Genomic DNA, 13,577 nt, shown 5'->3' on the forward strand with positions numbered 1-13,577 from the left:
GTGGCGGCATGAAGCACCATTCATAATATATCATTTACAGGGTACGAGTATTATATAATAGCAATAGTAATTAAGCAAAAATAAACAATTTTGAACCTTGAAAGTGATGGAGAGCTTCTCTTGGAATCAGTTTTGTAGCTGCTAAGGCTCATTTGTTCTGTAGATTCAGTGTCACTTTTCTGGTCCCTGAGATCTGGGGAGCTGCTCATAATGTTGCAAGATGAAGGAATCGAAATAAAGCAAAATGAGAAATATGACCATACACACATCACATTTAACTGGAGAAAATAACTGCATATAGCATGCTGCTTCCTGTCACTCTTAAGTACTGTACAGTTGATGTGCAAGAGTTTGCAGCTAATATTCTGTTTAGAGTTCTTGATTCCACAACCCCCCCCCCTCCCCAACCTTCTTTAGCTTCTAAGGGTAGCGATACTCAACACTTTCCATTTGTACTATCCATATACTACCATATCTTGATCAGATTATTGCACTATGCAAAGTGATCTATGATGATTTTTGGGCATGTTGGGAGCCAGGGTCTCCATATGATTAACATCAAGCTCATTTTTGCTTTGGGACAATGACCCAACAGAAAGGCACAGATTGTTTTAAAAAAAAAAATTATCAGGTACCTTTCCATTCTTCATTCAGTATGTTTTGTAATGCACAAGCAACCATTTGATTTTTAACATAGGTTTCAAATCACTTTCTAGATGTTCACACTAGAAAACACATTAAATTACCCAGAACTCCTCTGTTGTTGTTGAGGACTTCTCTGTCCTTGCTTTGTTTTTGGCTCATTGAGATGCTGGGAATATTCTAGGAGGGCTTGAGCAGTTGTTTCCCTTTTGTTTGCTGAAAAACAGGAACAATAAAAGTAATGATGAATGATAAAAAGCAACTGCTTTAGGTTCTGGAACACTCAACACAAGTGTGTTTAATACTCTGCAAAGTAATTTTGACATACATCAATACAACAGTGATTCTTTATACTTATTATATGGCTTTTGGTCATAAAGTAAGTAGTGGGCCTTACTCTGTAAGCTCACAATCTGTGCCTACTGCACAAGTACAGCTTCACAGCAGATCAGACTGGTGGTATACACAGGAGGATAAGGGCAAGGTCACATGGGCGTTTTTACATTGCGTTTTTAAAAATGTACAACTGAACATAAATACGCACAACATGAAGCCCAATTGAAAATGATGGAATACACACTATAGCAATTCCCACGAGGCGCTTGTGATCCAACATCCGTCACAAGACACCAGTATTTACATTTTTTAGCAGAAATGCCAATATGCCAAGGAAACACCATATAATTGAACGCTATGGGTTTTGCAGGTTTTGGAAATAAACATTGCTGAAACATGCTGCGTATTTTTAACATGGCGGCCAAACTCTCATGAGATGGATTTCGCATATACGTACATTGTAACTATGTTGCGTATTGGCAAGCAGTATGGCTACATTCTGCATGTAAATTGTTTTCCACTTGGCTTTTTTTAGCAAAAATTCTTCTGAGAGGAATTGTGGGGAATGAGAAAAAACAGATATGCATCTTGGGAAAAGAAAACTACAGGCTGAAAAACACATATCATGCATGTGTGGTTTCATTGGCGTGTTTACGCTCAAAACTCCACGTGTGACCTTGTCCTAAGGGGAGAAGGAATAGAGCCACAGGTGGGACAAAGCACAGAACATACTTTCAATGCATAATGATTCTGCAATCACAAATATAACAGCTCTATTGCCAACAGCCCTACCACAAGTTATTATGCACACCGTGTATAATTATATTATACACAGAAAGGAATTTATTTTTGAAAACCACCTCTAGTATTTCAAGTAGTATGGCAGTCCCATACTGTTGTGACTGTTGTGTGTTTCATACCTGGAGGCTTTTGCCGTAAGGACATCCTCACCATTTCACGCCCAAGTCGGTTAGCAAAGCGGTTCACCTTTTGGTCAAAGAACCAGTCACCTGTTGTTTTCTTAAGGTCACTATAAAACAAAAGGTTACAAATAGTTATTTATTATTTATTCAGCTGTGTAACATAGATACCTAAAACTGGAGGCATATATAATACACAAAAGCCATGAATATCTTGTAAATTATATCCTTATAAACGGTGACTAGTGATGTCATCAGTTATAAACGGTGAGTAGTGATGTCATTTTTGTCACGACTCTCTAAAACATGTGTAGTATAATAAATAAATGAGAAAACCGAAGGGAGACCGATCCAGCTCTTCGCTATTCCCCCAGGCCAGGTGTTCAGTCCTCAGTGTCCCCGCTGTGGCATGTAACAAACTAAACGAATGGACGGCACTTCTGGACAAGCTTTTATTGGCAGGCTGCTGTACAATGCCTAAGTATTGGGCATTGTACAGCAACCTGCCAGTAAAACCTTGTCCAGAAGTGCCGTCCGTTTGTTTAGTTTGTTATAACAAATAAAAGTACCTCTTGTTGGAAAATTTGAGGATATTAGAAGTAATCTCGGAGTTCCATGACCTGTATAAAAGGACTCGGCCCATGGACATGGAACTCCTTGGTGACTTATATTATATCCTTATATTTTGCAATAGGGAGTACTTTATTCACTATATAATATTCAGAACTAGTTCTAGTGTCATGTATAAAATGCTGCATTATCTAGTTCTACCAGAGGCTGAACTACCGGGGGTGCATGGTGTGCAATCGCACCCAGGCCTTCACCCCCTTAGGGGGGCTGTTATACCTCTACCCAGGCCCCGGCAATCATAGTTCCATTTCTGCATGCTACTTGTAATATGCAGATACAGTATGTCAGGTATTGTGGATAATACACAGTGCCATGTGAATTTTTACTTAGTACCTTCAGGCAAGAGGACCCATTCTTAACTTTAATACCTGCTAGACCTATGTATTACAGTGTTATTAGATCCTTACTATAGTCAAAACACAAAGCCTTTAGAAGTAAAACGTGTTTCTAATATTGAACTCCTGGACTTTTAAATAGAAAACACTTCTTTGAGCATCCAAAAGGTACATGAAATGTGAATGCCTAATGACTTGAACTCACGCTTCCTTGCTGCACACATTGCACTTCCAGCCACCTCCAGTACTTTCCATTCGGCATTCTTTGCACACCAGATGATTGCAGCTTCGGCAAGTATTGGCTTTGGGAGCAAGTCTTCCCATATTTTTCTTGCAGCGACCACATGCCCGTTCACTGTAACGCTGACTTCCTCTCTTAGCACCTTTCCTTCGAATATCAAGAAGTTCATTCCTCAGCCTCCTGTTTGGAATTCGCAAATATAGAGTTTATGTAACTCCACCTGGATTTAATGGATGCAATGTGTATAATGACTCTAAGCTATTACTATATACATTAATAATATAATAATTTTACTATATACATTAATAATATAATAATTTTACTATATACATTAATAATATAATAATTTTACTATATACACATTAATAATATAATAATTTTACTATATACATTAATAATATAATAATTTTACTATATACGTTGTTAATAGAATAATTTTAGTATATATATATATATATATATATATATATATATATATATATATATATATATATATATATATATATATATATATATATATATATATATATATATATATATATACATACACACATATACATATACACACACACACTATAAAGTTGGACCACATTAATTAAGGTGTCAAAACCAGAGAAGCAAAGAAATAGGACAAATATTGTTTTCATTAGCAATCATATTTAAAAACATCTTTACCATCATCAAAAATATGTAATGAATTGAAGAAATTATGGGTGGAAAACCTCTATAAATTACAGATACATGACTTCAGTTAGTAAGCTGGAAGTGCTCAAGAGAAGTCATTAACACAGAAATGATCTACACATGCATGTCCTCAGTGAGTTGGCATTAGCTCATTTATTTACACACCTCTGTGTGTTGTGCACTTGATTTAACCAGCACTGCACCGAATGACAGCTTACTAACCGACTGAGTGCCATTTACAGACTTCAGTGCCTTGCAGGAAAGAATTCGGGACCTACTTGCCAAAGGCAATATTAACTTTTGTGTTCCATGTTATCGGGGAACTCTGCTGTCATTTGAGGGCAAGAAGGATTTTATTGTCATGGCAAGTTGGCTACACACCCTTCTGCTATGCCACTCCCTGCACACGCGGTCACCGTTTCTTAATCCCTTAAGGCTTGACTAATTATTGTTTAATTAAAAATTCTTATTGCTCGTCATCATAACCCATTCTGCAATTTCATCACAGTGTTTGCCCTCACCCTACTCTAACAAATGAGTTTTGATGCCTTATTCATCTACTAATTTTCCATAAAAACAGATACAGGACTTCATTAACTAGTAGGGTAAGGTCGCCACATGGCCAGAGTTTTACCAGTGAAGTCAGTAAAAATGGTTCTTGATGCCATTGTTATCAATACAGGAAGATCAGTCTTGTGCAAGCTCTGGGTATGGCATTTTAATGCATGCAACGATGAGCACTTTTTGCACTTAATGGTAAAATGAGGCCCACAGTCTTTATAATGTCATGTAAGCATTATTAAGGCATTATATTATTAGATTATATAATCTACCTAACAAATAATGTCACTTTAGAAAGGTCAGTTACCTCGTTCTAAATGTCATAAAAAAAAATGGGCAGTGAACCAACAGTATTCTAATGTCCTGCAGGTATTTGTATCCATTACTCCTCCTAGTTTTTCTTCCCTTACACTAAATAAGGACAAATAAAATCATTCATATACTGTATGTCTGCTTTTGGTCAACCACAATTATTTATGTCCATCCGTGTTCATCTCTGTCCATCTGTCAATCTCTTCTGCTTCATTCTTTCCTTAACTCTTTGCTGGTAATCTAGTAACATGGACAATGTTTGCCCCATAGCAACCAGATTTTTTTTCATTATTCTAATTGAATATCAGTAAGACAGCAATTACACATTTTCAGTGGCAGACTGTCACTAACTTTTGTTGGACTTAAGTTTCGTACGATTGCTGTCAGGGGCAGAACATCGGCTGATCTGTTATTTTCTACTTTATTTGATCGGAATGGTTAGTGGCAGGTCGGGAGATGGGGAAGTCCGATCATTCGATGATTCGTACGATCGGATCTTTGCATCTATGGCCAGCTTTACTGAATTACTGCAACCATTGCCCACATTCCTACACAAAAGACAATGTGTCATCAAGCACAAGTTTTCTTCAACATTCTTCTTTGTAGTTACCCTCTACTCCAGTTAAAGAGCACTGCTCTGGGTAACTGAATTAAAGCAAATATTCAACCACACTCTTCTTTAATATACACTGCTAGCTGCATAAGCACTATGAATTACACACAGCTAGCTGTAGACACAAAATATGTTATATTTACATATCTAGCACAAGATGATATGTGCAAGGCTACTAGGTGTTAATAACCAGCTGAGTTCTAAATTTGTTAATAAAGTTACAGACACTACAGATAACATCTGTGCCTGGGCTGACTGCTGTTCTGTATATTGGGCATCCTGTGACCTGGCTGTTCTGCCAAACTGCCCTGTGTCATCTGGTAAGCATTTAAATTATACGTTTTTCAGTGAACTGGTCAACTGATGGACTTTGCTTCAGAGTAGCAAAATTGACATAGCAAACTTTAGAACAAATGCTAATTCACTTGATAGATGCAGAACACATACAAATAACACACAGTGGAAAACTAATGACATGCGGGGCCCCACACAGCCCCCCTCCTTCTAGGCTACTGCAATGTCCAGGTGTGTACAGATGCAGGCACATATGCACTCAAGCCCTCTACAAGGGGTCAGGTTAGGGTTGCCTGCCTTCGACTCCCAGCAGGTGCACCGGACTTGACCTAGCAATGCAAATAAAAATGAATACTAAACAAAAAGAAAATGGATATCATAATGAAAAAAAACCTAGATGGGCCCCTATAATACATACAAAGGACACAATATACATAAAACATTAAAATAATTAAAATGTATTGCTATCATACTGAAGCGTCTTCTGCACCCTGGGATAAACTGGATGTGGACTTTCAACATTTCATCTGATTCAACATTTCTCTAAATCAACAAATCCAACAGAGGCTAGAGAGTAGCTCATCTCAGCAAACATTTATTGCATGAAAGTGCAATACTTACCAATTTCTTTTCTAATAAAGATTAATAGTGTATGAAATAGGTTTTCTTAGTTGCTCTGTCATGGCCTAAATTTGGTGGACAGACAGACAGACATATTTCAGTACAGCCTTTACAGATTCTGTGACTTAGTCTAGAGAAACAAAAATCACTTTGAAGCAGTTATTTCCAGATTTGTCTAAACAGTGTCCATGCCATGATATAATTAGGCTATATACAATTATATATAATATAATACATAACTTCCTACCGGATTCTCTTCTCTTCCACTTTACGAAGATCCTCATCTCTCTGCAGGACTTGTAAGATTAGGTCTCTCTCTGTGTCTGAGAGGAAGTTCAGGTTCACCAGCTCCATATTTTGTGTCATGTCCATGTCCCAGTTTCCTTACTGAAATCCCGCAGTCTCTTGTGTTCATGAAAACAATCCCTGTGTAGAAAATGGGAATAAACAAGATGATAATATGTTTTAATCTCCTTAAGTAGGGTTATAATATAAATCTGTTCAGTGTTTAAAGGTCCAAATAAGTAGTGAGTCGTCATTTTACACACAATTATCTGAACACAACCCAGTGTGTGATGTCAAACTTCACCACACACACACAGGGTGAACAATTTATACCCAGTGTGTCTGGGTATTAACAAGTCTTAGTAAATGTGATTGTTCTTAGTTACATTTATGCATCTATATATCTGCTCTGATCGATTGAGCACTGCTGAGCCATGGATACAATGGTACCATGAAATTACCAGCAGCCTGGATCTGGCAGTACAAACATTCACTGATCCATGACAAGCTGCTGTAGAAATATCATTTTTGTTGACACTAACAGGATGTTTCTCAACGCGAACTAAATTAATTTTATCGTCTCAACCAAAGAACAAATACTAAAGCCAAAGTACCAATAAGCTGGAAAGGTTCATAGTAGCAGATTGCCCACATTAATATATTTGCACGATTTATCACAGGGATGATTCATGTATTGTCTGTATCGTTAAGAACACTTCATTCAGCAATACATAATGAGCTATATAACAGATGCCCTTTCCTTTGTGCAACATTGGTATCTGCCAGTTATCCAGTAATTATGGTAATTACAGGAAAGACATCTCCCACATTATTCACTTTTTTTTTTTTTAATTTTTTGTATTTCCTTTTCTCTGGAGTAAAAAAAAAAACAGTACCTTATACATGAATCCATATTGGAGGCTTATTTTATGTATAAATGTTCTTAAAAGTATGGTGATCCCCTTTATCCAGCAAACCCCAAGTCCCAAGCAGTCTCGATAACAGATCCTATACCTTTATTATATTATTATTTTATAATGGCGATGCCATACACAGGAGTCTTTGCAGTCATAGGGCACTATGAGGTCATAAAAAGCCATTGGATGCTCCATCCTGTTCTAAAAAACCATTGGCAAACCAAAAACAAACATTGTTATTCATATTTGTCAGTCTGTGACTAATTTCATCCAACTCCACCACAGCTATTTAACTTGCAATGGGTGGCACCAAAGCAACAACCCAGGCATTAGATTTCAATCACATATTTATCTACGTGGCAACTCCTAAACTACTGGTGGAAAAGCTACCTTCAGATAGCATATCTAATGAAACCATTCCCCCTCCCAAATGCTCTCCATGTCTGTATCAGACACCACAGCAACAAGTACTGTTATATTGCTTAGAGCACTAATATGAAACATACATGGTTTCAGTGGTCCAACATGTGGTTCTTCACCAACAACACATGTGACACAGTGACAACATATGTGCTGGGTACAAATATATATGAGCACTCAATAAAATATCTGAAGGCTAAATACATTGGCTTTCTGGCAGACCCCTTATCATTGGGGATACAGCGGAGAACAAGAGACCATCTGCTGTGCATCATTGGCCTATAGTAACATATGTACGATACTGAATTTTTATCAATCAAAAGGCTTACATTATTAAGAAAACATTTTAGTAGTCATGTGCATGCAGAGCAACCATAACTAAAGGTGGCCATACACGGCCGATAAAAGCTGCCGACAGACCGAGTCGGCAGCTTATTGGCCCAAGTATGGGGCCCCCCCAACGTGCTTCCCTGATCGAGATCTGGCCGACTTTGTGCTTCCCTGATCGAGATCTGGCCGAAAGTCGGCCAGATCTCGATCGGATGGGACTAAAAATCCCGTCGGATCACAGCTGCATCTGTTCGTTGATGCGGTCCGGCAATCCGACCGCCCATTACCATTCGTAACCCACGATCAGCCCGATATTGCCCACCTCAAGGTGGGCATATCGGGGAGAGATCCGCTCGTTTGGCAACATTGCTGAACGAGCAGATCTCTCCGTGTATGGCCACCTTTAGTTGAAATGCCCGAATACCTCAGAACCCTTCCTGTTTTGAATGAAAGTGATTCTACTGGCATCAGCATATTCATTGTTGGAGAAAGAGCCATTGAAACACTCACAATCATACTACCTAAGCAGAAGAAACAACAACTAGATCATAGTGTGCATCTTCATCTTCAGTCATGCTGCATATTGATCAAAAAAAAAAAAAGAACAAGCCAAGTAATTACTTTGAACAGCATTATAATATAACAAGTACGTGTAATTTTCCTTTTGATAGCCATGTTTGACTTGTCCATGTAAGTATGTGCATACTCCTTACCCTTGAAATAAACTGTTAATCCTTTTTCTTATAGAGACACCTAATAAACCACATCACATGGCAAACAATCTAAATAACTGAATAGAAAAAAGTCCAGAACACACAGATTCTGTCAGTATGGGTATTATAAACAGATTGTTGGCATCTGGGTGGGAAAAAAATTACCTTTGATGCCAATGTTATAATAAGAGGTAAAAACACTAATCGATAGGAAAGCCAGTATTTTTCCAGAATTGGTGGCAGCCCTAAATGTACTTTTGTGCTCTGATAATCTTCACATCAAGTAAAGTGTGTGCAGTGAGTTCCATGATTCTGCATATATGGACGGGCAAAGCTTCCCCCATTCAAAAAACGTAATTACATTTAAATCAATTAATTGAATATATATGTATTAATTTCATATCATTATTATAAGCCCTACCTTTAAGCCAGTTTAGACTTGTATTAGAAAATGTAAAAATGCTAAAATTAACTTTTAAAAGTCACAGTTCAGCCCTAAGGATTCATCATTAAGGATCCCTCCCAGTTACTAATCTACCTTGAGAAGCTCATAAGAAGCCATAGTAACAATATATTAGCAGCACACACAATATATCATAAGCACTACAATCAGACAAGGTATTAGTCACAAATACATTTATCTTTCTTCTACTGCTCTAAAAGCAAAAATAAAGTCAAATTACTCATATAAAATTTTGTTCTTACTCGTTTATTAGAGCAATTAAGGGTTCATAAGGATCAGCACACACACATATGCAACCTTCTTAGTGATGAACTTGCCAAACAACGCCGTGACCCCTTGTTTAGAACATATTGACAAAAAAAGAAACAGAGCCAATTTGCTACTCACAGAGGATTCATGGTTTCTCATTATTTAGTGAATTTTGTATTGTTTGCCTTTGTATTCGGTTTCTAACAGGAAATGCAAAAATGCTTCCTACTTACCAGAGAAACTTTTGTCAGATAACTAGAAAGCAGATTTACTTTGAGGTTGATTTTTTTACTACTACCAGTTAAAATCACTGTTTATTACTTTTGTGTCCACTCTTTTCCTTTTCCGCTTTTCCTATTCTTCATCCATCGTAGGAAAGTGGGACAAACAGCAACAAAATCTGTTTCAAGTACACAGCTAGCGAGCTGCAGTCTGCAGAGCACAAATTTCAATGACATTTCTTAGAATTCTATTGTCTACAGCAGACACAAAGTTAGTTTTAGCGCAATGGACTGAATTTTTAGTAGCACAGAGGGGGGAACCATTGCCCACTACAGAAATTCCCTGGAAGCTCTTGTGCATGTGCTTAAGAAACATTGTTTATACTAATAAATTGAGTAATTCAAACACAATGACAACCTATGGGGCTGCACATCATATAAATTTCATTTGTGAGGTTGCCTTGATCAAAGTTATTATAAAAAAAACAAAAAAAAACAAAGGAGATGCACTCCAAGTGCCACAACATATTTTCATTATTATTTTACAACAAAAAACACTCCTCTTGACGAAGCACAACTGCGTCAAATATGTTGAGGACAAGTGAGCTTTGAGCCAATTTGATTGTGCACTTATGTCTCAATATCTTTTAAGTGTATTTTGTTGTCCAATAAAATTGAAAAAGACTTTGTAGTGCGTCTCCTCTGTTTGTTTTTGCAGATAATCTGGTGGGAGGATCGTGTTTGACCTGTAAGTTAAGGTTGGTAGAGATGCTGCTGCAAGGAGAAGTTTCTGAAAGTGCTGGCATTGTGCGGACACTGAGGTTGGTCTGCTGTGGGATTGTATATCTTGCTCAAAAGTTCAATGCTGTCAACTAAAAAGACTTCAGGGTGGGCAGAAATTACAGGTATATGAGGTTTCATACATTTATAAGTTAAAGGCAAAGGAGGCACAGCTATATCCCAGCCTTGCATGCTCCATATACGTTTTTGTAAATAAACCCCACCAAACCAAAATTAAACTAGGCTGGTTACTGACAAACCTTTGCCTTTATGCCTCTGTGCGCTCATGTCTGATTGATCAAAATTATAGCTGGATCATTACCTTTACCTGCAACTAAACAGGCCAATTTCCTTTATATTCTCTTCCTGGAAAATAAGTCAGCCCTTCATTTACTGTTCCATTACAGTTTTGAGATATTTGACATCTGTTGCTTTCAATTCAAAGGATGGGCAATACACATCAAGGTTATGCACTTTGGCAAAAATAATATAAATGCAAGTTATACACTAAATGGCAGTTTTTTGGTAGTTTCCTTAAATGAGAAGGATCTAGGGGTTTTCGTAGATGATACGTTGTCTAATTCTGGGCAGTGTCATTATGTAGCTACTAAAGCAAATAAAGTTCTGTCTTGCATAAAAAAAAGAGCATTAAATCAATGAATGAAAACATAATTATGCCTCTTTATAGGTCCCTGGTGAGGCCTCATCTGGAGTATGCAGTGCAGTTTTGTGCTCCAGTCCTTAAGAGGGATATAAATGAGCTGGAGAGAGTGCAGAGACGTGCAACTAAATTGGTTAGAGGGAGGGAAGACTTAAATTATGAGGGTAGACTGTCAAGGTTGGGGTTGTTTTCAAAATATCAAAGGCCATTGTGATCAGAGACGGAACTAGGTGGGGGCGGGCCCTGGTGCGGGCCATGCAGCCGGGCCCCGCCCCCCACCCTCTTCCGTGCGGCACGTGACTGCCAGGGGGGCCCTGAGGGGGTGCGGGCCCTGGCCCAATTGCACCCCCTGCTCCCCCGGTAGTTACCCCACTGATTGTGATACTAAACTCTATAGTTAGTATAGGGATGGGTATATATAATTTATGTGAAGGTATGGAGGAGTGTATGTATGGATGCTGGCCTTGCTGGGTTTTCATTTGGAAGGGTTTAACTTGATGGACTTTGTCTTTTTTTCAACCCGATTTAACTATGTATATAGGGTTGCCACCTTTACTGAAAAAAATTACCGACCAGTGAGGGGCGGGCACAAAAAGGGGGTGGACCATGATGCTAAAGTGGGCGGGGCTACACAGCATGCCGCGAAAGGGGGCGGAGCAACATCGACCCGATGTCAAGAACACTGCAAAAAAGGTAAATTCTGCGCGAATTGGGGCAGGCCGAGGGCTTTTTTTAAAGGGTATTACAAATTACCGGCAACTGCATTGCCGGTAAATTTGTAATACCGGCCCCGGCAGGTGTTTTACCGGCTAAGCCGGTAAAATACCGGCCGGGTGGCAACCCTATATGTATATCAATGGTATCACTTATTTATTGCATTTAAATATACACACAACTTAAATATTGTTTAAGTTGACAGCAGAATGAGAAAGAAAGGAGCCAGTCATTTAGGGAAAAGCTTATCCTGTTAATGTCAGGATTTGACCTCAGGATATAGATGGTGCACATAGTTTCACACCCAATTGCGGTGTTTTCACATGAAAGGAACTGGTCAGGACTGAATCATGACAAAGCAAATATAATTTTTCAAATAAACACAATTTAATAATCAATATTGACTGTTAAACTTCAGTACAATACTTGCATGCCACTATAGATTTTATTTTTACAGATTTGCTCTTTGATTTTTGCTGTTTGGAAACATACCATCACAAGATTATGGGGCACATTTACTTAGGGTCGAATATCGAGGGTTAATTTAGAATTTGTGTAACAATTGTAGCACAAACTACAATAAGCTATAATAAAATGTATTTTAATATACATTCAATATACCCCTTTAAATAATATTAGGTCAATTATTAGGGCTTGTGCTATACATACTTTTAATCAAGAAAATAAGTGTGTGTGTGTGTGTGTGTGTGTGTGTGTGTGTGTGTGTGTTTCATGACCATATAAAAACGCGAGGCTGAAGGCCGAGTGTTTTTATACAGGTCATGGAACTCCGAGGTAACTTCTAATATCCTTATATTTTGCAACTGGGGGTACTTTATTTATTATAATACACAAATTTCAGTGAGTCATGTTACTGAAATTACATCAGAACGCAACTGATGACATCAGAACTGTTTATAAGGATATAATTTACAAGATATTTATAGCTCGTGTAATATATATATATATATATATATATATATATATATATATATATACGCGTGTAGGCGCCGAACGCAGGTTGAGACGCAACATGCTGCATTTTTCCTGCGTTCAGCGCCTACACGCGCCTGTGTGAGTACAGCCCCATTGGCAAAAATGTAATGCGTCTATCCCTGCGCTGCCCTGCGGCTGAACGCAGAAAAACGTAACACAGGGGAGCGCAGGTAAAAAACGCTCGTCTGTATGAGCCCTTATAGACCTGTGAAGAAGCAAGGCTTACTTCTGCTACATTGTTTTAAAAGACAAAACCAGCAGTGCAAAAAAGGTATTGCTTTCACTAGTTCATTTTTTTTTGTCTTATTATTAACTTTTAGTACAATGTGGACAATGGCACAAATAGCTAAATGTGATCCTTACTATCAGTGGCATAACTTTACTTTGCTGGCCCCTCTACCAAAATAATTTTCGCATACCTGCCCATGCCTGCTTGGATGGTGTGAGTAGGAGGAAGGGGGCAATTAGGATGCAGAGAACTCGTTAAGGGCTTACACACAATTACCAGGTGTTTAATTGATTTCATTATATTCTACCTGGCAGTACTCATGAGTAGTGATGAGCGAAATTTATTCGGCAGCCATGAATTTGCGACAAATTCTGAATTTCACAATGTGCAAATATTAATCATGGGAAAAT

The 13,577-nt window shown here is 38.1% G+C and overlaps 1 protein-coding gene across 1 annotated transcript in view; it reads right to left on the minus strand.

Annotated features, from left to right (window-relative positions):
• The window catches only part of sytl4.S (synaptotagmin like 4 S homeolog), a 31,585-nt gene that overhangs the window by 14,901 nt on the left and 3,107 nt on the right, over nt 1-13,577 (minus strand). Inside the window, exons 2-6 of the mRNA XM_018233071.2 lie at nt 6,437-6,615; nt 3,069-3,284; nt 1,899-2,008; nt 747-858; nt 97-201 (exon numbers count right to left, since the gene is read on the minus strand). Coding sequence (XP_018088560.1) covers nt 97-201; nt 747-858; nt 1,899-2,008; nt 3,069-3,284; nt 6,437-6,561 — 668 coding nt within the window. The 5' untranslated portion in view covers nt 6,562-6,615. The remainder of the gene's footprint in view (nt 1-96; nt 202-746; nt 859-1,898; nt 2,009-3,068; nt 3,285-6,436; nt 6,616-13,577) is intronic.

Source organism: Xenopus laevis, chromosome 8S (assembly GCF_017654675.1).
Source record: "Xenopus laevis strain J_2021 chromosome 8S, Xenopus_laevis_v10.1, whole genome shotgun sequence".
Classification (NCBI taxonomy): Eukaryota; Metazoa; Chordata; class Amphibia; order Anura; family Pipidae; genus Xenopus; species Xenopus laevis.